At 41.0% G+C, this 25,953-nt stretch overlaps 2 protein-coding genes across 9 annotated transcripts in view; both read right to left on the minus strand.

Annotated features, from left to right (window-relative positions):
- Ten-a (tenascin accessory) overlaps positions 1-25,953 on the minus strand; it is a 149,661-nt gene that overhangs the window by 51,210 nt on the left and 72,498 nt on the right. For all 8 annotated transcript variants that reach the window (XM_070219337.1, XM_070219336.1, XM_017144028.3 and 5 more), the window contains 3 exons: positions 13,222-13,536; positions 10,777-10,883; positions 503-1,693 (listed from right to left, as the gene is read on the minus strand). In XM_070219337.1, the coding sequence (XP_070075438.1) occupies positions 503-1,693; positions 10,777-10,883; positions 13,222-13,536 (1,613 nt within the window). The remainder of the gene's footprint in view (positions 1-502; positions 1,694-10,776; positions 10,884-13,221; positions 13,537-25,953) is intronic.
- LOC108059031 (uncharacterized) lies at positions 12,121-12,759 on the minus strand. Its single transcript, XM_017144062.2, has one exon. It carries the CDS (start codon positions 12,677-12,679, stop codon positions 12,212-12,214), a length of 468 nt encoding a protein of 155 aa, XP_016999551.1. The 5' UTR covers positions 12,680-12,759; the 3' UTR covers positions 12,121-12,211.

Raw genomic sequence — 25,953 nt, forward strand, 5'->3', positions numbered from 1 at the left:
AAATCTGCCCCGTGTACAGTGGGTCAAGGATTCTGATCCTACAAAACCGAAATCTAAATATTTCCTAAATAAATGATTTAATTTTCTAAATACCAGAACATTTTTAATGAGCCCTATGAACACATCAATCAATCAGGAAAATATGTAAGATGCTATAGTTATTTAGTTATTTATACTATGGTTACCTACTATTAAATATTATTTTAAATTTTTATTCAAGAAATAGAAAACAATAATATTTTAGTTTATAGATTTATTTGTACTATGGTTAGTATTAAATGTTATGTTAAATTTGTTTTCAAGATAGCTTTCATATTTTTGAAAACAGTAATATTTTATTTTTATAGATTTTTGCAATTGTTTACTTTTTATTAAATACTTGCCTAAAAAATTCTTGATTTGCTTTCATGAAATATTAAAATTGAATACAATTAGAACCCTTTTCAAGTACTTTTTTGAAACCCTAAACTGCTGAATCTTTCCCAAATGATTTAGCACTTACTCTTGGAGCAATCCACGCCCTGGTAGCCATCGATGCAGTCGCACTTGCCCAGGTAGCAGCTTCCCCGGCCGGAGCAGTCGTTGGGACAGGTGGTGCTGACGCCCTCGGCCTCCTCGGCCAGCAGGGAGACGGAGTGGGCCACGAGCTCATCGTTGTAGACGGAGATGAACCACAGGCCGGTGTCCAAGTACTGCAGCAGCGAGACATTCACCGTCATGGCGTCGACATCCAGAGCGGGCAGCCCGTCGCCGGCGGACCTCTTGTTCAGCCAGTGGCTCTGCGGCTTGCCGATCCGCTGCAGGTGCTGCTTGGCCGTGTCCAGCGGTGTCTCCACGTCGTACGACTCGCTCGAGTCGAAGCTCCGGCTCTCGTCCTGTTCCGAATCCTGATCCGACTCCACGCTCTTGTCCTGCTCCTGCTGATTCTCCTGCTGCTGGCGATACAGCTCCACATCCTGGGTGTGGGTGCCATTGGAGCCGCTGCCGCTGCTGCTGCGCCGGTGCCTCAGGTGGCTGTCCAGCCGCCCGCCCTTGATGAACTCCACGAAGTCGTGCTGCGTCACCGAGGGCGCCACATTGCGGCGCGAGTAGACGGCGAAGTGGGCGCCCCAGGGCAGCGTGAAGTTGAAGCGGATGAAGGCGGGATGCTTGTTGCGGAATTCGAGGGTCCAGAACTGGTAGGCGGGTATGGTGGCGTGATAGGCCTCGTTGAACTCCTTCAGCTCCACCACGCCGCCCAGTTGGGGCTGCAGCGCCTGATGGTGGTGTCCGTTCATCCCGCCGCCCGGCTGCTGCATCAGCTGGCCGCCCAGTCCCAGGCCCCCACCGTTGAGTCCAAGTCCGCCGTAGGTCAGCTGGTGGTGATCCTGCAGCTGGGTGTTGGTCGCGTCCAGCGGGGTCAGCGGCTGGTTGATCGAGTGCGGCTGCTGTTGCTGCAGGAGCAGCTGCTGCTGGATGCCCGAGTTGCCCCCGCCGCCGCCCCCTCCGCCGCCTCCTCCTCCGCCCGCCGAGGGATTCATCTGGCCGTGGTCCGAGGTGCTCGTCTGGATCGATTCCTCCGTGGGAAAGGCCGTGGCCACGCCCTTCTCGTTCGCCTTGGCCAAGCCGCCGCGCAGATCGTGGGGCTGCGACTTGACGTCCTGGACTAGGATGCAGTTGGTGCTGTCCATGTTCGGCTTCATCGAGCTGACTGCTGCAAGGGGAGAGGGGGAGAAAATTACGCAGTTAGTAAAGGGGATTCACATTTCACAATAAAGTTTACAGGAAAGTGTGCCGATCGATCACCTCAAGATCAATAAACTCGATCGATCGATAACTTATGTTAAGCTAACATTAAGCTAACAGAAGCTTTAAGCAATCTCACTGTTAAGTGTGCCGATCGATCACCTCAAGATCGATAAACTCACGATAACTTATGCTAAGCTAATATTAAGCTAACAGAAGCTTTAAGCAATCTCACTGTTAAGCAATGTACATACAATCTGAATGTACATTCCTTTTAATACATCTATAAATCTAGGCTATATAAGAGATTTTAATTAAAACCTCCATTTATGAATAAATCCATGTCATATTTATTATATTTTAAAGTTTTCCAATAACACCTTCTTTAGGTCTTAAACTTTTTGTATTGTATTTCTATCCTACTCTCAAGTTTCCTATATTTTTCATTAAATTAATCACACTTTTCAGACACTTTGGTTTTTAGCCATCTTATCTGCAATTTAAGTCCCGATTAGAGGACACCGCCTGCTCGGAATACAGAATACAGAATACGGAATACCCAGGCTATATCCTTCTGTTTCAGCTTTGCCTCTTGGCTGGATTTTCGATTCGGCTTGGCCAAATGTGCGCCCATAAATCGACAGACAGAGAGGGCCATACCCGGGCAGTGGGAGATAGAGGGAGAGGGAGATGGAAGGGAGATGCCCACAGTGCTGGCCATAAATCTGGTCCTCATGCTGCCATTCTGGCCAAGAGAATCGCAATAATGTCTTCTGTGGTGCTGTAGTTGGTGGCTTCAGCTGCTGCACCGCCCTGTTTTTCACACATAAATTTTGGCATCATATTTTAACGCCATATTAATATGCACACGAGTATAAATCAAAAACTACCCCCACCCCCTCTTTGACCCCTTGAACCCCCTCACACACACGCATCACACACGAACACAGGGACACAAAGTGGCCGTTGTTAACACGTTTGCATTTTGCTACTGGAAACCGTTGACGGAGGGGGGGGGGGACCTCATGGCTATCGTTTATCGATAACTACGACCGGCGATTTATGGCCATTGGCAGTGGGAATGCGGCGCCAGCAGGTCCTGGCCACCAGGACATCGAGGAAAGAGGGCAGGCGAATGATTGAAGGACTCGCCGGAGCTCAGAGCTCCGGCCAACAGGGGTTAAACAAGTTGGGCGGCCAAGGGTTAAGATCCGTCAGTGGGAATACTTTAATATTAATAAAGAATATGGTAAACGATATATTTAGGGAGTTTTAACAATACAATACTGGGAATTTTTTTGAAAGGCATCTAAAAGTAGGCAACACTATGTTTATTCCGAGCAAATTCGGAATTATTTTTCGCTGCATACTTTTAGGCACCTTTATAAGAGATTTAAAGTACATGAACTCTCATCTTTTTTAAAAGCTTTTTAATAATCTTTTTCCGAAGGGTCAAATCATCTCACATTAGACCAGCAACATTCCAAAGACCCAAAAGTCCCGTGCGGGCAATTAACCTTCCTCCCCCTTCATATCGATCGAAATTATGTTAATGGGGCATATTATATAGATGCTATATATAGAGCGTGTGTACAGACAGTGCGACTGGCGCAAAAACAAACATTTGTGGACAAGGAACGTGCGGATCATAAATGTATGAGAAATGGGTATTGCGTCGTGGCCTTTTGTTATTCTTAGTCCAATTTCGATTCCGGACACTTGACAGGACACAAAACATTCCGTTGACATGTAAACTAATGCCCACACACACCCACAAGCACAGAGCCCCCAATTTCGGGGTAAAATAAAGAAATAAAACGGGCCAGAAAGGAGCAAATAAATATGGCGAGTATCATTAATAAATTAAGAGCTCGGCCCAGTTGGTTCTATTAAGTTAACAAGCTTTTCATTCAAGTGTCCTGTCACCCCCATCCCCAACCTCAAGCCCTCCCCAAAGCAACCCAGGGTTGGGTTTCCTTCCACTCGATTCCATTCGATTCGATTCGGGTTTCCTTTTCTTCCCGTTGTTTTCTGGGCACCAATTAAATTTGATTACAATTTGTTGCCCCATCCCATCCCCAAAATAAAAACATCCATTACCACCCCCCCGTTTTACTCCCGCTAATGGTTATTTAGTTAGTTTTTATTCCTCAAGTGGAAGCCAAGAGAATGTATAGATTTTTAGCTATATCTTAGGGGTGCTAATATAAAGCTATATATGTAAAGCTAATATAAATTATAACTAAATGGAGACAATAAAAATGTAATATTTACAGAAATATAATTAGGTGTCTAAAAGTATGCAACAATATATTTGTAGTCCAAGAGAGATGAATTCATACAGAAAGACGACTACCGCTTATTCACTGCACACTCTTGGGCACATATTTTGCGTTTTTAAAAGTGATTTCAAAAACTTGGCTATAAAATAGTTGAAATAATCAAAAATTAATTAATTTTTCCCCGTTCACCTTTATGTTCAATGCACATCATTAGCGTGACACATGCCTCCTCGCATTTCCCTCATTTTCCTCCCGCCCTCTCCCTCTGTAATATTTTTTTTATAGCATTTTCCTATGTGGGCGGCGGGCCACTCCTTGGGCTTTATTTTTAGACCCACTCGAGAGTTCTGCTCCAGTTGCTGGCTCAAAGGGTGTGCAACGGATGTGTTCGATTAATTATTTCCGCCCCTCGCCCTCGGGAAGTGGGCAATAAACTTTAGAAGCTCTCCTCTCCGCTTTCGAATCCTGAATGCCATGAATAAAAGAGTTCTCCTTCGCCTAATGAGACACATCGTCAGGCTTTTTGGCCAGGACTAGGACTAATTGCTCCTGCCGGGTCTGAAGAAAACTAGAACTAAACTGGAGAGCTGGAGAATGGTAGAACGGTAGAACTAGGGCCATCATCCGAAAAGCTCTACGTCCAAGCGTCCAGTGTCAGGGTCAGGCAAAAGTTACAAACGGCTGGGAAATTTATGAAACATTTTCTTAATTGCACTTCCTTGAGGAAAATAATTTATTTAAACGACATGCGCACACCTTTTTCGGTTTGGGTTCGGGTTTTTCGGGGAGAAAGGCGGTGGAGAAAGCTGGAGAAAGGAGCACGCCCTGCGGCCATTACAGCTGAAAGTGACAAATGTCCTTTTGTGTGCGCCTCTGTGCGTTTTATGTAATTTAAATTGAAATGTCTTTCGATATATGTGCTGCTATCCTGAGTGTGTGTGTGTGTTTCCGGTTTTTGAGCCAGCGATTTTAGGCAAATTGTTTGCGGCCTACGAATTAATTGAAACCAGCTTGTTTTTCTCTGTTTTTCACTGTTTTCCTCTGTTTTCCCACCAACATTCTTCAGAGTTTTCCTCTGCTAATTGACTTTCTTTGTTGCGGTTGTGCGTGACGTTCGCATTTCCGGATGATTGGCCAGCCACGCCCCCTCCTACGCCCCCCTTGCGCCCACGCCCATGTTTTTGCAGCCCTAAAAAGGAAACACGAAATGCGAGCAGCACAGGACAATTTCCGAGTGCTTTGCATAATTCTTTAGGCGCAAAAGGAAACCGCAGAAAAATGAACAATTCCATTCACTAATTGGCAGCTCGGTACAGTGAAGCCCCCTATCGATTGAACGATTGAGCGATTGTTGTGCATTTGACAGGTCGCATTGCGGTCGTTTGTCTATGGCGAAATTGAAAAATAGCCCAGGCCAAAAGTCAATTACCGAGGAGGAAGGAAGTCATGGGAGTTCTTATGTTTTCGTAAGACTTTTGTATTTAATTATTTATTTAAGAAGTTTTATAAATATATAAAAAATCTCTTGGGTTTTACAATCACTTAAAAGGTGCCTAAAAGTATGCAACACAAAAAACTTCATATTTTGTTGCATACATTTGAGAGCCTTTTTTAATGATTTCAGGGATCTCCACTAAAATATTTATTGATTACCCCCTAAACATCTACAAAGCCAATCCATCGCAATTAACCCTCTCGGCTACTTAAGTGCAACTCGGTAATTAAGCTCCAACTCGGTTAGTTACCTTTCGAGCGGCTAAGACGACTTCCTAGTGGCCATAATAATAACAGCTGGCATAATCGGCTTACAGTTGGCTAGGAACACGCCTGGATGGTATATCCCCTGGAAGTATGCATTCCCCCACTTGCATTCGAGGGGAAAATGTGGGCGTGGCTGGGAAAACCGCAACAGAGGCAGAACGAGAGCCAAAGGCAGCAACAAATTAAATTTCCAGCAAACCGCAACGCAAAGTGAAATGAAAATAAAATCGCATAAACTACAAGGCCAGCTGCTGTAAATGACAACGCCGATAAGATGTTAAAGGGGGTCAGTTGTTGGGTTTTTCCAGGCCAGGACAGCCGGGAAAATATAGAGCGGGATGGCAAATAAAAGCCCCATGGGGTCATTGCAGCAGCTCTGTAGCTCTATAGCCATACTATACAGTACAGTAAGTGCAAAGGCAAAAGCAAAAGCAAGGCAAAGGCAGCAAGGCATGCAACCACACAGCTGGTGGTGCAGTGACGTAGCCAGGAAAATTTCCAAGGGGGGTGCGAAGCATTGGAGCACTGGAGTTTCAACACAGATGAATGCACGAACGCACTTGGCCAGTTGGCATGGCCAAAAGGCACAGGGAGAAATAAACGAAGGTCTTTGAAAAACATAAAAACCAATTAGAGACTCTAATAATAATTATTTGAAAAATTCAAAGAGAAAAAAGCTATTATTATTTCATTATTTATTTATTTTTCCAAATTATTTAGTTATTGTATATTTATCTTTATAATATATTCAATTTTCTAGCCGTGTATTCTTTGGGGGCACAAAGGGGGTGTGGCCGGCCTCCATCTGGCTGTGAAACAGTGCATATCGAATGAGTTTCCGATAGTTATCCGCTTAAAAATCGATTAACCTATTTCCGATAACTACTGCAATGCGCATCCTGAAAAGGTCCAGCTGCCAGTCAAGCATATTAACTGCTGTCTGTCTGACTTTCTTTCTCTTTCGCACCACCTCTAGCCGTACTGCTCTGTTGCTGCTGCTTCTGCTGCTGCTTTTGTTGTGATAGAAAGTGGCACATTTGTAAATCGCTGGGCAAACATTTATGCAACTTTATGGGTGGTGAATGTGAATGTGGATGCTGCTGCGGTTGCACTTGTCGCTCCGCAGTCACCGCTCTTCTTCCCTCTCTCTCTCTCATGCCCCAGTCTTTCGTCTCACTCGCACTCTGCTGACATTGCGGTCGATTATCGGGACAGATATGACAGCTGCATGCAGATCGCTATAAGGATGTGCTGTGCATCATACGCAAATGTGCACATGTGGATTTTAAGCTGTCAGTCGACATCACTCTTCACAGCGAAAACTGCAGAAAATTGGGCAATTCCCAAGGATAATAACGCACTCATCACAAGTCGATAATTAATTAAAGGATTAATTAAAGCTCTAGATTATTTGATGGGTAACTATTTTACAAAAACTGAAAGCTACTTTAGGAAAATAATTATGTTAGTAATAGCTTGCCATTTCTCGACTTTGAAGTGTTTATCCTTCAAAACATCTGTATTATCGAAGCGATGTTGTGAACATATCGAAAATATCGATAATTTTCAAGCTCTTTAAGCAAACACACACATCTTCCACTGCGCTGCCCTCATAAGTAGGCAACGAAAAGCACTCGTTTTATTTTCACAGTTTTCTGTGTTAATTTGGTCGAAGCCTGGGAATCTCCCATCATCATTTGGGCGATTGTTTGTCTAGGGTGGGTTCAAGGGGAGGGGTCGTGGCAAAATGGAGACAGTATGTAAATCAAATTAAAGAGAACAACTCGTGAGGCTGACAAGACAAACAAGCAAAAGCAGCAGCCTGTCTGCCTGTTAATTAACTGACAATGGGCCTCACATATTTGTATATAATTATACAGAGTTTCCTGGCTCACACACAAGTATACATATATATACATTTTTAAATACCCAAACAGCTGGCGCTCCTCCAACCGCAAGTGCTGGCTAATTTTATGGCGAAATGAAAACCTTAATTAATAGAAAATTATTAAGCAAACACAGGAGGGCGAAAAGTTGGACTACAACCGAAATATATATGTGTGTGTGTGTATAAAAATGGGCTAAATTAATTTCTGGTTCACCTGTTCCCCACAGTCCACAGTCTGTATCTTAACCCCACAGTTCCTAAAACTATTCAGCCATAAAACGACCCCCAAGCACACACAAATACACAAAAAGATACCGTGAAAATACAGAGGAAAAGCGTAAATTCATTTGCCACACACACTGAACAAAAAGCTCTTTACACAAATGAGTTTATGGCGGTTAAATGAGAGAGGGGGCGCCACAAAAATTAATACATTATTTTTAAAAGATAAATTTCAAGCATGTGCCGCTGCTTCTGCTTCTGCTGGCTGCCAACAATTAAATCAGTGAAATCCACACGCAGCACCCCAAAAATGCCACCCCCAATCCACAAAATGTTCACAACTTTTCAACTTAAATTCATTTTGTGCCAAAAAGCGACGGCGAGGGTTCCAGGGGCGCCGATTGAGAGGGGGCTAAGGGGGCTGCCATGTGCCAAGTGGCATCACATATATATTTTCCCGTGGTTTGTTGTAAATTTGTTTTCGTTCACTTGCAATCCTGTGACACCGCAGCCCCATCGACAACAAAAGCAAAAACAGCGGCAGCACCCCCCTTTACCCCACCCCTGTAAGCCGCCCAACCACCCACCAAACAAGCCGCAGCTTTTAGCCAACTGTAAATCAGTGCCGCCTTCTCTCGAGCAGCTGCTGCTGCTTCTTCTGCGTAGATAATAAATTAAACGCAGGGAGAAAGTGAGAAAAGAGAGGGAGAAAGCAGTGGAAAGAGGGGGAAAATATAAAGAGAAATGTGTGGCTTGAAAAGCACCCGTAAAAAGAAAAAAAGTTAGATAAAAACAAATAAATTGCATTAAAATAAAATATATATGGCATTAAACTATAATTTTTCAAACGAATGAATTGTAACAAAATCTCATTATATTTAAACTATAAGCTTAAGTTCAAAATAAATTAGAATACAATATTATAAATTATTTTCTTTCAATTTTTTCAGACGAATAAATTACTAAAAACTGAAAACTAAGCCACATAAATGTTCTACTTCGATTTGTGAATAACAATCATTGCGCGCTTTCCGGCCAACTTGTTTACCTGCAAAACGTCAGGGAAAACAACGCAAATCACTCACCGAAAACCCCAAGCAAATTTCAGCAGACGAAAGAAAGCCTTTCTTTCTCTGAGAAGTTCAGCCACATAAATTTGAATGCCTTCGCGTAAGATTTATCAAAAAACAGAAAAAACATTTGGCAGTTGGAAAAGGGAGTAGGGAGTAGGGAAAAGGGGGTTCCAAAAGTGAGAAGAACCTGGCAGCCCAGATGTCGACGCACAGACGCTAAAAGTGTCCAAAAAGTTGTGCCAATGTTTCACTAGATAAAATGCCGGGGCACAGAGGCCACCGCAGGAAAATTTCCAGGGGGGGTGGAGAAAGGAAGAATGGAGTAAGGGGGGCCTTTTTGAGGTGGCTGAAGGAGGCGTCGTCATCGTCGCCATTGCCGTCAACGGTTGGCGAGAGGGCTGACTGCCTGCCTGCCAACCGTCAACCCTTTTGTTTCAAATTAAAATTTACATATTTTAATGTGCAAAGTTTTTGCCAGGGCAAAACAACAGCAAATAAACGGACAGACAGGCAGGGGCGTGGGGTTTAGGGGGGCTGTTAAGGGGGAAAGCCAAGGGTTCGCCAGAGCAGAAAAGAGAAATGGACAAAAAGAATTAAATTGACCTGTAAATATAATTTGGAAGGCAGCAGGGATGGCACAAAACGTGTTTAATTATCAAGTTGTAAACAAAAAAGCAGCAGGAAAAACAGGAACATGGGGCGGAAAGGGGGGAGAAAAGTGCAACTGGCGAAAAAGGGAAAACATTAAAAAGCCATTTTAATATCTGTTACCAATTCAGGTGAGATGTGGAAAGCAGGAAAGCATAACTTTGGCTGCAGTTTTGCCTAAAAGCCATTTAATTTTATTTCACTTTTGGGCCATTAATAAATTTATTTGTTTGTATTTAATAAATATACCAATAAATATCATTTAAAGGAATATTAACTGTTTGTTGTGCTAAGGTTAGGTCGTTAAATCAAACCAAGAAAACAAACAATAGTTAATTCGATTTCAGGGGCTTCCCAGTGACATCGTCATCGTCTTCGTCATGGGTTGTCAATCGATCTGGCGGTTTTTCTCGGATGCCATCGAACTTCGACCTCGGATGCGAGGGATGCGGTTTCTAATTGCTTGTCAATTGTGCAGGATTCTCAGCCAACAGTTGGCACATTTATCAATTAACATTTTGAGGCGGGCCCAGGAATATATACACATCAGGTGGATACACAGAGCCAAAAGTATTTAAAAGCCCAAGTATTTGAGTTCTTAATATTGTACATTGAAATTTTTGGAATGAATTGCATTAATAACTATTTAATAAATCAAGCTGGAATTCATAACAAATATTCTGCTTAGTCATCGTTAGACGTCGGATTTTAAGTAAAATCTTTTTTTTTTCAAAACCGAATTTCAGCTCCTTTTGGTTACAATATTTTTTTTGAAAAACCGAAATTACATTAAATTCAAATCTAATTTTGATTTGTTGTAAACATTTTTGAACCCACTAAAAGTGGCTGAAAATTCATCCCTAACTATTTATTTTCCCAGTGTATTTGCCCATATATGTATGCATGTGTTTGCCTAGGCCAACGCTCTGTGTTTCGATGTTTCTTAGCCTGGCGATGTGTGTGTGTGTTAGTTAACACCATTTAACGCTAATGTAATGCAAACACTTTGATGTATTTGCCTTGTTATAGCTTGTTTGTAGTTTGCACTTATGTATACACTGAGCGAATATTTGCCAAGGTATGCGAATACGTGCGTGTGTATTTTGTCTTGTGTATTTTTCATTAACCGTGTTGGCATTATGACAATGTCCAAATGTTTTTAGCCGGAAGTTCTTACCTGCAAAGTATGCCAACATGGCGGTTAGGACGACGGATACGAATATTAAGGCGATGCTCAGGCATTTCCAGGAACATCGGTGCTGACAGCGTTTATCTATGTGAAACCTGCAAGAGAGTACACAAGGAGAAAAAAGGAAAAATGAGTATGATGGTGATGGGAGATAGCAGCGTTAAGCAAACTGAGCAATGCATTTGTAATTAACAAAGGGGACGGGAACGACCGCAAGACAGGAATAAAGCCACTCGCCTCCGTTCGCCTCCATCGCCTCCATGTCCATGTCCTGTCCCCCACATATCCCGTACTCTGTCCTGTGGCTTTAGACGCTTGACATATCACAAGGACCACAGAAAACAGCCAACCAAACAAACACGTTTCGCATGGAGCAAGGAAAATCAAGGAAGAACACGGAGAAAAAGTACCATAGCTTTCGGGTATAATCTATATAATATAATCTATCTATCTCATACATGATTAGTGTGGCCATGTTCCTTTACAAAGCATAGTGTAACCATGTGCATGGCAGAAACTGCAGTGTGACCATGCAGTCAACAGCTCATACGATACAAATTGTAAAATTTATATTTAGTTAGTTGAGAACTATATGAAAACAAAATTGTAATATTTTTTCTCCCTGCCAAAAAACGCAGAGTTAGTACGCCAATGAGTTTGTCAACTGCTGGCAACAGCTGGCAACTTTTTTAATAAAGCTCCCGACCGAAAACGAAAAGGCAACGCATGCAAAATGATGCACAAGACTGAGGACAAAGACCACTGCTCACTGCTCCCTTCTCACTGCTCCCTTCTCCCATTTCTCGCCCCAAAAAAAGGGTGTTAATCACACATACAGCCAACAAGTCTAAGCCGCCGCAGGCAGAGCTGTCAAGTCTTTCGGCGTGGTCGCCTCTAATTGCGTAAAAGTTGAACGAAACGAAACGCTGACGAAGGGAGTTACGAAATTTTTAGGGGGCAGCAGCAACGGCAAAGGGGGCGTGGTCCCAGCTTAAAGGGAATTAACAATTCTTGAGTTGGCAACTTTCGAAAGTTGCCCAGAATTGGGTTAGACTCGAAAGTGTCCGAGTCAGGCCTTCCCTTCAAAGGTGATTCAACCCGGCGAGGGAGCAGAACAGAAAACAACAGGGAAAAGAGTGGAAAATCCCTGGGGGGAAAATTCCTTAAGGAGTTAGGAGGCACTAACTAGGGAGCTCTGAACTGCGAAGAAGTTTCTGCTACACTTTGACTTGCCAACTAAGCAAAGTCTTTAAGGTAAGCAACTCACATTCATGCGGGATATTTAATATATTTATTTTAAAGATATAATTTAATTCAGAAACTTTTAGGAAATACTGAAATTTCTTAAAAATTTATTTTGATTACCAAATGACCATTACAATAATTTTAAAACCGAATGTTATTTCTATACTGGTTACGATCCTTAGGCTGGATCCCCGGATCCCGAAGGCCAGACCACCGAGATCTCCGCCGAGTGCTCCACAATCTGATGCAGCTTCTGCCGCATCTCGTGGCAGATGTTCAATGGCCACCAGCAGCTGACCAGCTGGCGGAGATCCTTCGAAGGAGATCCGTTGAAGGACTGGAAACTCTGGCAACTTCGGGATCTCTTAGTCCTGATGAAGTCGCCACTGGGATTGGAGGAATCGGACTCAGATTCGGATTCGGAATGGGAAGTGAAAGTGGAATGGGAGGATTCGAGGGACTGCCGATTTGGGCTGGCCACCACCACATGGACTTGCTGCTGCTGGTGGCGATGGCGATGCCATTTCGGTAGGCGACCACGAGTCCTGGAGCCTGCGTCTGGGCCATCCTGTGTATCCTGTGTCTCCCGCAGCCAGTGCGCACTGTACACCTTGTGGGCCATGCTCAGGGTTCCGATTATCCCCATTATGCTATTTCGATTTCCCAACAAACGCAAAAACGACTTTCCAGTCCCGTCAATTTTGATAGAGTAAAAGTGGGGTCAAAGTTTGGCAGGAATGTCAGTGGTTTCTAAGCCAAACACCTAAACTACTTCAAAAGAAGTATTGAAAATAGAGATTTTACAGGAATTATTATTAATTATAATCCCTTAAATATCCCATATTAAGTTATTTAATTTTGGGATAATTTTTGGCTTAATATTTTATAATAATTTCCATAAAATCTCTATTTTTATTCATTTTATTTATTTAATGTGAAAAAATCCCCAAAAAATGACGTAGATATCCCAGTTAACCGGGCAAGCAAAAAATAACACCGGCCTCCTCTTGAACGAAATCAGTTGACTGGAAAGTCATATCCACTGCACCCCCACTTCGCAGTCAATTTAACGCTCATTCACTCGAAGAGTGTTCACTGTGACCCCGGGGCCAAAAGGGGCAAGATATATGTACAGTTACACCTATGTATATATTTTTTTTGTTTTTCAGGGGCCATATGAACACTCACCTGGATGGCGAATATGGCGAATAATGTGGTGCATGCGCTGAGTGGGAATTACGCAACGGGAATCCGGGCATGACCAGTGGCTGTGAGCCGCTTATCTGGCAATTGCCACCGTTACCGCTCCCGGGCGGTCCGACGCCCACGCCCTGGGGTCCTCCGGGTCCTCCGACGCCCACCTGGCCGCCGCCGCCCACGCCGCCGGGCATCGTGCCGGCGCCCATTGGCAGTCCGACGCCGCCGCGATCGATGCCTCCATGGCCGATTGTGTTGCTGCCAGTTGACATACTCTGCGGCATCTGCTGTGGGTGGCCACCCAGTCTGGAAAATACGGGGAAAAGATGGAAAATTTGGTTAGCGAGTGACTCTTTAGTATTTTGGGATGCACTTAAACGGAAAGCTAAAATATTATGATGATTTTTCCCTTCCTCAGCTTTAGTTTTCTTGTTATGAACTTTTAACTAGACTATTCAGTTGAGAGATTTTAAAAAATATTTAAGAAAATGTAAAATAAAATTATAATACTTAACTTTGTAATAAATCTGCACCAAATTTATTAAATAAATATTTTGTAAACTTCCTAAAAGTTTGGTTTATGAACTGCAAAATAATTTTTAAATTTGTGCCACTTTGCAAAGCTTTTCTTCCTGTGCACTTTGGCTTGTAATGCGGAAATTAAAACATGTGCAAAAGTTTTCGCTCCACATTGGCCTCTCGCTTCTTGCTTTTCACATTTCGCCTCTCGTTTGGCGATGTTACAATATTTAAATCGCATCCTCGCGAACGGACAAAGGCTCATTGTTGTTGCCTCGGCCCGCTGTTATTGTTATTATTATTTTTAACAGTTAAGTGATGCGGAAATTTTAAATTAAAAAACATAAATCAATGCATGTGTGCGCAACGGCGGAGGCCATTGTATGGTGAAAAAAAAACAAAAAAAAATAAAAGGAGAGTGGGAAAAAAGAGTTTCATTATCCCCGACCGGCAGTCGGGTGATTTTTGTTGCTGTTTGTGTTTTATTATCGCTCAACATTAAGCGGAAATGCAGTCGCTGCTGCCATTTCTCGATAACTGCCGCCATTGTTGGAAATTCCGCGAGCGCTTATGTGTGTGTTTCTGTTTGTGTGTGTGGCTGCCATTTTCAGGCGCCGCCCGCAAGTATGCATCAGAAATTACAACTCTTTGCCGCCCGAAAAGCTGAACTACATTTTTGTGGAAATGATAGCGATATAAAGATGGAGAGGCACTTCCAAATGATCCACATTTGCCATTATTTTTTTAGATATTTGTGTTACAATTTTATTTCCCTCTTCCTATAATGTTTGAGACATTTTATTTGAGCATTGAATTCCTGAAAGTTTATAATTGGAATGTATTTATTTCAGAATCACTTAATCTCCAAGAAAATATTATGTTTTATTAACAACGCACAGCAAAAAATTCAAAAGCTCTTAGACATGGATTAAATGTACCTACGGTTTATTTATTTTATTTTTTTCAGAAACTGAAATGCTTCTTTGATTTCAAGGATCTTGTACAATCTACTAGTATTTTCAGAAATCTAATCATTTCCAAAATTAAATTTTAAAAAGTATAATCCCAAATAAATATTCAAAGCTTTGGCAATTCAAACGCTAAAAAGGACTCAAAATATAGTACAGTCGACCTGAAAACCCAGTGGATGACGCGTTTCAACCCGCGTTTTAACCCGTTTCGAGGACCTTATCGGGGCCATGGTTATTTTTATTCGCTGGCCAACAAGCCAACAAGCCAGCAACCAACATCATTGTCATTGTACCGAGCTCATCGTCAGCTGCTGTCGCGTGCATTTGACATATCACATTTGGCCCTGTTCGTATATCTTCGTTTTGCTTTTGGCCCGCTTTGGTTTTTGGGTTTCAACGTATTTGTATTTCCTTTTTTTTCGGTTGCGGCTCTCCGCTTTGGCCGCCATTTTGGCTTTGTTATTTATGGCCATGTCAAGCGGTCGCCGGCTGGTCAAGCGTTTGCCACGCCCCCGTCCACCGCCCTCGTCCTCAGCGATTTGGCCTGCATTTGACATGCGGTTGTTGTGTGCGGGCTTCTTTTATTTTTTATTACGAATTTTTATTTTTTAATATTTTTTTCCATTGAAATTTTTGCTTTTCCTTTCCTTCTTGCCCTGTAATAATCCCAAAAATGTTCTGTGTGATATTTCATATTCAAAAATATTTGAAAAACAAAAACAAGAGAGGAGAAAACTCAAAAATCAAGCTGCAAATTTACGAGTTTTTGCCACAAAAGTTACTAGATCAGTGTAATTTATGGCGGGAAAGGGACGACGCGAATGCAAAACAGAACAATGAATGGCACCCTGGGGTCTCGGGAGTGAAAGAGATGGCCACAGTGGCCGAGAAAGAGACGGGAAGTATATGGAAAGCCGCTTACACCAGCAGGCACAAGACAAATGTGCCTCTCTCTCTGTGTGCGTGTGAGTATCTGTGTGAGTTCGGGACAGCTTAGCAAATACTAAGCCAGCCAGCGAGCAGCGCAAGCTGTGCCTGTGATTTATTAGCAACAATAATAGAATTAAACAATTTAAATTAAGTTGTAGCCAAAAACCATAAACAGTCTGCCAAGCGGCCCTGCGGGTTAGGCTCCGTCGCCCACCCACAATTTACCCCCCTCCCCCCTGGCCCACACACACACACGCAACGTTTTGTTGCCACTAAGTTTGATACCCTCGAAAGTAAGGAGAAAACTGATGACTAAGGTAAACAATCTGACAAAAATCAAAATCCGGCTAGAGGGACCAAGGAAAACTATTTTTGTTATTTGGATGTTTAGTCACGATGAACCATAATTAAATCGATTGTTTTTTTATTATAATTATTTTTTTAAATTATTATTTTTGAAAGTTGGCACTTCTACAACATTTATTTCTTCACATTTAAGAGCATAATATGATGGAAACTTCTCATATACAGAAAATGATTACCATTATGAAGTGAAAACTAATTATTCGAATATTTGTAATACATTTTATTAATTAACTGAGAACCAAAAAGTAGTAACTTCAAGTTCGTGGCGCCAAATTTGAATGTCTCGCTTGACCAGCAGGCGACAGAGCAGCGGAAGCACAGCTGGGGAAAGTTGGGAAGAGCGGTGGGGAGATTTGGGGCAAGGGGGCAGAACTTCCTCGCGCTGCTGGCGGGGCATTACAAATGCTTCCTGTGCATACATTTGGCAGCAGTTTGTGTGCGCCTTCTACCATTCCTCTGTCGCTTTTCCACTTCGTGTGTATATTGTTGCCATTATTATTGCCGTTGACCAACCACAGCAGCAGCAGTCGCCCCACTTTCGCCCCGCTTTCTCCCGCTTTCCCCGATTTTCCCCGCTTTTCCCACCCGCCTTGACACTCGACGAAAGTTGTGCACACGCAATATGGAGTGGTGCAAAAAGAGCGGACAAAAAAATGTTGCATACTTTTAAGTGCAGCGCATTTTGTAACTCAAAATGGCAGTTTGTTGTTGTGTGTGTGAGTGTGCATTTGTGTGCGCGCGTGTGCTTGATTGTTTAATTTAATTTGGATTTAAAAGCAACGCATAACAAAGATTGCTAGCAATTATTTTTTGCCCGACGCTCTTGTTATTCAATCAAATAATATTCATTTCATTTGCAATCAACAACAGCAGCAGCAGCTGCAGAAAAAGTTTTGCCTTTATTAAATTCTGTTTCGGTTTCTGTTTCTGTTTATTCCGCTTTGTGATAATAAATACTGTTTTTCTACTGTCCGCGGGGAAAACAACTGAGAGTGGGCGATATAGTTTGCGTGAAAGGGACATAAATCCAATCCGAAAAATGGGGGAAAAAATAATAGAAATGCAGTTTGGCGACAGCATTTGAGCTTGAACTGAAGGACTACTTTCTGTTTCTGTTTCCATCGTAAAAACAACAATATCTGGGTTTTATTGCACCGTATAAGGAGATTTGGTCGTATTGAATCGCCACACATTTTGGCTATATAATTTGATCCGAATTTTTGATATGCTTACAAAGTCAAATCGAATTTTTTTTCGACACCTATCAAATTAATTGGTTAGTTTTTGTTTATTTTATATCATTTTATTCCCCAATCATTTTTTTATTTTATTAAAAATGCATAAAAAATGCCTCTTCCTTTGTTTAATTGAAAACAATTTCTAACAAAAATGCACCAACTTCAATTGAGAGATTTCCCCTTGACGGAAGCGAAAAAAAAACAACAACTGTAAAATAATTTTGATAATTTCCCCTGGCTTTTCTCCCTTTTTCTAGTATTTTCAATTTTTCCTCTTTGTACATTTCCCATTGCAGTTGGTTTTTCCCTACGAAAACGATCGAGCCTCGAGGCCATTGAACATTTTGTGCGAAAGTTTTCAATGGGCCACCCATACACACACATACATTTATTGAGTGGAAGTGGAACAAAACTATGAATTTAGTTTTTCTGGCATTGTTGGGTTAAATCTGCCCCTTTAACCCTTGGCTGCCCCGTCATCGTGCGTCGTATTCGTGCCTCACAAAGCGAAAACTAACAAAAACGCCCACTAAAAACGTGATTTTCGCCAAATTTCACTCACTCCCTCACACACAGACAGAAAGTTGAAGAAGAGAAAGAGAGGGAAGGGAGGTGCAGAAAGAGATGGCAAGAGAAAGAGGAGAACCAAGATAAATCCAAACAAAATTACACGCTGTGTGTGAAGCGCTGAAAACGTGCTAGAAAAATGAAGCGCGAAATCAATAATAACACACAATAAAAAGGGACGGCATGAGCAGTGGTGCAAGAGAGAGAGAGAGAGAGAGAGAGCGAGCGAAAGAGACGGCAGGAAGTAGGTGAACAGAACAACAACAAACTGTGGCCAAAGGCTACGTGCAACATTTCCATCTGCAACTGCAACTGGAACTGCAACCAAATCAGAATCAGAGCAATTGCATTGTCCTGTCACGCATTCAAAAAGTGCTGAAAAATTGGCCAAGGGAAAACGCTGATTTTTCCAGCGAAAGAGTGTCGAATAATTGTTGGAAATAATGGATTCGATGTGCTTATTTTATAGCTAAGAGAAGAAACCAAATCGCAGAAAAGTACAAGCTATGTTTAAAAGAAAAAAGTAGAATTTTTTAATTTCATAAAAATAGTGATAATAATAAATAATTTTATAACGAGGCTTTTTTAATAAGAATGAATTATTTAAATTATTTTTTTTGCCAGCAATTCAATTTTTTTTTTCAAAAAAACATAACTGCTTTACCTTGAGTCATTCGTTTTGTCAACTTACTTATTTAGTTTACTTTCTCGAATTTCACGAGACTTTAAAATTTTTCTAGCTCTACAATATCTTCATTTTTTTAGTATTTCCCGCAACCGCCTTATCTTTGAGCATACTTTTCTTCTTTTCCCCGTTTTTCCGAGAGACAAAAAGGCTGCGAGATGAAACACAAAAGGAAAATCGCCACGAAGGAGCAGACAAAGAAAGTTTTTGGTTGAACATTTTGCGGCGGTGCGCGGGTGGAAAAGGGGGGAGGGGCAAATCAATTTAATTAGTTTCTGACTTTCATTTACAAATTATGCATAAATCTGTAGACAGCGCCCCAGAGACCATAAATTAAGCGCCAGCGCCAAACTCAAACTCTTGGCCAAAAATAAAAGAAAAGCGAAGGCGAAGGCGAAAAAAAGGAAAGAAGGCGAAGGAAAAGAGAGGAAAACTTTTACGGAACACAACACAAACAACAACAAAACTTGTATCTAACTACAGAAGAGGAGGAAAATGGTAGGAAAAACGAGGGTTGGACGCAAAATTAATTTGCGCTTTTATTAAATTTTCTTTTGCCGCTCTTCGCAGGACACGCGGCGAAAAAGGGGGCGGGGCAGGGGCAAGGACGTCAAAGGGGGTGGTGGTAAGGCAGGTAATCACGCCCACAGGGGAAAATACATATACACACCACGCGTATGAGCAATTTTTATCGAGCGTAAGAGCAACAAGCGAATAAAAGGAGAAGAGGGATATGCCGTGATAAAGGGGCAAAGAGGGGGGTGGAAAATGCCAAAGGGGGTGTACAATTTAGCCAACGCTGCTGTCAAACAAAAATGCAACCCCTTGAACAATTTTTTATACACGATTTATTTCCATTTTCTGCTATCCTCTTACTTTTCATTTTTTTTTGCACAATTTTCTTTTTTGCCCCTCGAATTTTCCATGCTCCAATGCACGCAATATTAGGGGGGGTTCGGCGCTCATGAAAATTATTAAAAAGAAATCGCAACGTAAATTGAAACAAGTGCTTGGATTTTTGCACCAAAGAAATCAATCATTAAAGTTAATTTACAAAGGAAAAGCGTTTATGTTATTTATGAAATATGTATCTATATATCTTAGCTTATTACAAGTACTTTTCATAATATTTCTTGTATTCCTGAACTTATGAGGATTTAAGTATTGCTATACCATTTAATATCACAGGTATCTTCTCTAATTTTTCATGTATTTTCTGGACATAAATTCCCCCATTTTATTGCCCCTCGAGTCTTTCAGTCTCTCCAACAAATTGCAAGTTCGCGACTAAACCAAAAGGTAAATGATCTAAAAATGGCAACTTTTTTTTAGCTTCGTGGGTGGAAGGGGGGAATATATCAGTTACGCGCTCTCATGGCAGATGATTCTGCAGAATAAAACCGAAACAGAAACCCCGGCCTTAACCCTCCGCTGGGCCCCCTGGGTGAAGTCGGGCGACTAATAACACCCCGAGGGAGCGCAGCCAGTCGCCCGGGGGGCGTGGCCATGGGCGTGGGAGGGGGCGTTGAGGGGGGCGGCGACTGGCAATGATCAAAGAATTTTTCACTGCGCTCTGGTTCATCCTTTTGATTTTTTCGTATTTTTTTCGCTGCGAGTTGCCATGCTAAATTTTTGTTATGACGGCGGAATTAATATTATTAAGGGTCGCACAGACCGCTTGGTCCCTTTTTTTCCTCCTTGTTGTTGCTGCTGTTGTTTCTTTTTTTTTGCAGCCGTTGAGTTGATAATTTCGCGATGGGGAAAAAAGAGGAGAGAAAAGGTAGGGGAGGGGGATTTTTCCACGACGTCATTATCAGCAAATGCCGCACGCCGCTTTGTTTGACAAAGGCGGCACCCAGCCACCACCCACCACCCCCTTTGGGCACCCAAACGAACCACCCTTAACCCCTCTGTGCCCCCGCATTTCGCCTGTTTATGGCCCTTATTAAATATTTACAGTTTTGGCAAGTTTGAAAAGCGCCTTTAATTGCTGTCACTTCTAGATTAATTATTTACACAACCCACAGACACACACACCAACACACATTGGCGCTTGTTTATACCCTGTGAGAATAAATTGAATGAATTTAATTAGAGTTGGCGGCTTGTGCAGTTTAACTACAGAATAAATAATACATTAAAGTGGCTAAATTTTGGAAAAAAAACATCAAATTCAGGCATAAAAGGGTAGGAAATCCCTAAACGGCATTTATAGAAATACATTTGGAAGACATGGCAATGCACCAAAAGTCTGGCAAAGCAATTTAAAAAAAATAAATTTAAATTTAGAAACTTCTATTTTATAACATTTAACATAAATTTTTTTTACAATTTATTTCTTTAAAAAGTTGAAGATATACATATACTTTTTATATTATTATATATGTTAAATATATTTTTTCATATTTGTAGTATATGTTTTATATTTGAATTATGTTTGATATAGTTTTTATATTTGATATATATTTTTTCTATTTCTAATACATTTGTTATATTTTTAATATTTTTTGTATTATATTAATATAGTTTTTATTATTTTAATATATTTCTTTATATTTTCATTTACTTCAAATAACAAAACCACTAAGTCTTAAGCTTCAACCTTCTTTAAAATATAGACAAAAAGGAGCTAAGAAGCCAAGTATAAGCGGAAAATGAAAACTAAGCTTCCTGCTGCACAAACTCCCAAGTAATTTCCTCTTCTCTCAGAGGGCATTCTCCAGTCGACTTTTCCAATTTCCCCTATTTTCCGCCCCCTTCCCAACCCGACGGCCGTGCATTTGTCTGTCAACCGCCGCTGCCAGAAGGAAAATCGGGTAAAAAGGGGGAAAAGGGGAGGGAAAAGGCCTGAAAAGCGTCGCGCGATAAGCGCCTCAAACATTTTTCCAAGCGCTTATTAATTGTGTTTGTCGAGTGACGACGGCTGCTTGAGCTCGGCTAAAAAGGATACGCAAGGTAACGAGGGTGTTTGCCAAAGGATTATGCAGCGATGTCGTCGTCGAGGCGACGCGACGCTCCAAGGCAAACACTCGCCACGGAACGGGAAAAGCGAGGAGGAAAACTCGAGGAAAAGCGGCTGAAATTTAGTTAGAAATCCTCCTAGTCGCCGCCGCCACCTGCTGGGCAGCAGAAAGATTTTTAATATTTGCCAGAAGTGTGGCAATAAAATCAATCGAGCTAATAACGGAAATTGCCCAAGGAAGAAAGGCGGAAAAAACGCAGGACAGAAATTGGGAAATCGAAAAACGCAGCGGGTCATCGGCCGGCAGCGAGCACGTGGCCTTTTCCCTTCTCCAAAAAGAAAAAAGAAATATATATCTATATATTTCGTCGATTTGAAATGGCATAAATTGAATTAGACGCCGGATTTTAGGATTCCTGCAGCTGCAAGTGCAGCGAAAAGCGGAAAGCCACCACCAGCAAAACAGCAAAATAGAAGTAGAAAATAGAAAAGGGATGCTATTCCTGATATTTCGCAGTCCTGCGATCCTGGAAACACCCCCTCATTTCGAGGGCGTTGCCATAAAGCAAAGTAATATGCTCGCCCATCTGGCTAATAATCAAATCAAGGGGCGTGGTCATATTTTTAGATTGCCAAAAGCCCACTTTTTATTTCCGGTCCATCAATTATTGAAGGTCTCCCCTAAGAAAAAAGGAGGAAAAAGTGGGGAGATTTTTTGTAGAGATATTTTTGTAAATAAAAATAAAAAATACAAATAATAATATGAAAAATAAAAAATATTTTTTAAACTGTTCACCATTGAATTTATAAGGTATATTCCAAATAGCAACAAAGTAAAGAAATATTCCTAAGACTAATAACTAATTAAAATCACATATTAAATGCGACTTACGCTAACATTTTATAATAATTTATTTTGAAATATCGGAACCATCCTCCTTGTCGAGGGGGGACCAACCTGCAATTATACAATCTTTCGGCCTGCCTTTCGTAACCATATTAATTTTCTGCCATTTCATAACGCATAATGCTGCTGATGATCTCCACGGGTCCACGGGTCCAGTGACCGCCCTCAAGTTAATTTGCAACATAATCTTTTAATCTGGTTTTTGTGTCAAGCGCAGAGACCAACGGACGTAGCAGGCAAATAACAAACGGGTGGTTATTTCCCATTTCCCGAAAAGGAAAAGCCACCCCACATGGGCAGAGGGCCTTCATATCAACCCTTGATGATGCGAAACGACGGTGTACGGTGGATGGAATGGGGATGGGATTTATGAAAAATTCATTAGTTCCGTGTGCGCTTCTCGCATCCATGGGATGACATATGAACCTAATGACGCCCCAGGCACCCACACACTTTCACTTCGGACACTCGCAGGACATTGTCCACTTGATGGTCGCAGGAAAAAAACGGAAAAGCGGAGAGACGGAAAACGGAAGGGGAACGGAAATATGAGCAATGCATTAGCCAATAAATACATCCGCCGTAGACCATTAATCCGTTCCGACTTCCTGCATTGCAAAATTGCAAAAAAAAAAAAAAAAATCCCCATTGTCTGCGCACGACTTGTAATTTTCGTATTTCGGCAATTACGGGTTTTTTGAAAATGGAAAGAGGTTTTTAAAATAAAATTTTCTGGTTTTGACAGGAAGAACCCTTCGTTACTTCTTTGCCATGTTAAGCAAAGAAATTCCAATAACTTTAAATAATTTTTTAAAAATGTATAAAAACTTAAGAATAAATATTTAATATATTATTTCATCGATTCAAAGTTTAAATAACCCATTTTAGGCTCATAAAAATCAACTGAATTCCTTGTCGAATTTACGCCCAAACTCAACTTCGAACCGAGTGATGTATTAACGCTTTTTCTACACTTTTTCCCAGCATTTTTTGTTCGCCTTGATTTACTTTACTTTAATCTGAATGTAATTTTTGTGTGTGCAATTTTTTTTGCGGCCTTTTCCCTCGATGGGTCGCTTATCAATGAGCAACAAAAAAGAAGAGTTTTGTGTGTGTGCGTCTGCGGCACACATATCAGCATAAGTCAGTATACATGTGCATGTGAGTATCTGTGTGTAGCTGAAATTCATCAAAATCCAATCAATCTTTCATTTAAACATTTTCATTTCGGCTCGTTGCGTTGCGCGGCATTCGCATTGAATGGAAATCCATACAAAGGGCAACGAGGAGAGGCCCAAAAAAAGGAAAATAGAGGGGAAAAATGGCAAAACAAAGGGTGCGGGGGAGAGAGGAGGAAAATCCGCAGTAAAGCGCAAATATTTGCGCGTATAAATGGGGATGATGATAGATGGAAAACCAAAAGGCAGCAAAACCGGAAAAGAAAAAACAAAAAGCAAAAGAAGCCGACGAGGAACCGCAAAATAAGGACAGAAAAAGCAAGTTAAATTTAAGGAAAATAAAATGGGGAAAGCCCTTCAATAACCAGGATATTTTTCATTCAAGAAATAATATTTTATGTCTAAACTAATATATAAAAGTCAAAATGAAAAAACGACATAAAATCCAAAAAAAAAAAACAGAAATTCGAAAATAATTCGGAAATGCGTACTAGTTTTTAATATTGAAAATATATTACATTTATTAATTTAATATAAATATTTAAAATATATTAAATTTATTAATTTATTTCATTAATATTTTTTATAACATTACATGATAGTAGAGCGAAATTTTCTCTTACTTTATTTCCAATTTACTGCAGGAGGATTAAGAACCTCAAATGAATACTTACAGAGGGCCAAAATTAAAAAACGCCGAACTAATAGAGAGGCCAGATGGTTCGAGGCCCCAGGAAAAGCGGAAAAGTGGGTGGCCCTGCCCTGCCCACAATCATCTAAATTAGTTGGCAAAGGCAAAGGAAACGCTATAAATAAACAAAAGCCACAAACAACAGAACTGAAAGCGAAACTTGAAATTAATTCCAAGAGCGGAGGATCTGGAATATCTGGCAACTGGGATGTGGAAAGTGGCCGCCCACTGAAGCGAATGATGAGCCTGTATAAATATCCGGGACCAGGCCAACTGGAGGGGCATAAATCATATGGCCCAAATACAAATTTTATGACGCATCCCCAAACAATTTCCTCCTTTTCTCCTTTTCTCCGCCATCTCTGTGCTTTCTTTTTTCTTCATTTCTCATTTGAGAAATGCCAAGGCAAACAGGCGAAGAGTCCTGCGCGAAAAGCGGACGGACGGCCAAGTCTCTGTTTACCGCTTTGCATTTAAAGCTTAATCCCAGCCAAGGAAAGCATGAATTTATAATTAAAAGTAAATTAAAAGTAAATAAAGCCCCGAACCCCAAAAACACATCCAAGGAAACCAAGGAAATTGGGTTCGAGTTTGGGTTTGGGGCCGTTTCGGCAGTTTCAAGATACAAAATAATATTTGACCAGGAACGAAAGGGCGGCGGCAAGCACAAAGTCCTGCCTAAAAATAGGCATTGAACATCCTTTTCTTTAGCCACTCGTAGTTCGTAAATATATTTGTATCTATTTGTTATTGATTTGGAATTTTCATTAGGAATATTTTAAATTAATGAGGCACTTCAGGAAGGGTAAATAAAATGTACATAATTATTTTTTTCAAAACAATAAGATGGCATTAAAATCTAAAACCAAAACCGATAATAATAGGACTATTATAAAGAAAAAAATCTTAAATATATTTTCCAACTTAGAACCAAAACTGAATGTTTCCTTGAAACCACTGAAAGCTAGTTGAAGTTGAAGTACAATCCCACAATCTCTCCCCGAAATCAAATTGGTGTCAACGCATAATCAGATGCTGACCCCCCTTTGCAGCTGACACATTTTCCCTCCCCCCTCTCCGTTGGCCTTGAAAGTCCCCCACCGCACACCCATGTCTTCCGACAAATTTGAATATCTAACAAGGATGAGGAGCAACATTAGCAAAAGACGAGAAAAGAACCGAACAGAAAAAAACAGAAAAAAAAAATCGAGAGAAAAGAAGCCAGAGGAAAATGGCGCCCAAAGTAGGTTAATGTGCGTCGATGCCGATAAAAATATATTGACAGTAAGACATGTACACATAACGCTTTTTTGCATATATATGAGCACGGAAAAAAATATTATTAATATTTGTTCAATTTTGTTATATCCAAAAATCATTAAATAAAATACTTAATTATTACAAAAATAAATTAATTAAGGTTCAAAATGTATATATATCTAAGACGGATTCTCACGTGCTTTTTATTATAATCCAATTTTTTCTTTCCGTGTTTTTGTATATTTATCAAAAAGTAAGCTTCAATCTGTCGATGTCTAGGCAGGCGAAATTTAAAATTCTAATTGCTCAACTGTATGTGAATGTGTGTGCGACGTCTCCTTGCCAGACGGAATGAATAAAACATTAAATCGGATTATAGAATTTTTGCATTTCTCGAAATTAACATGTTTATCCTGGCCGAAAAGAGATAGAGAGAGAACTAAAAATGG

This window comes from Drosophila takahashii, chromosome X (assembly GCF_030179915.1).
Source record: "Drosophila takahashii strain IR98-3 E-12201 chromosome X, DtakHiC1v2, whole genome shotgun sequence".
In the NCBI taxonomy this organism is placed as follows: Eukaryota; Metazoa; Arthropoda; class Insecta; order Diptera; family Drosophilidae; genus Drosophila; species Drosophila takahashii.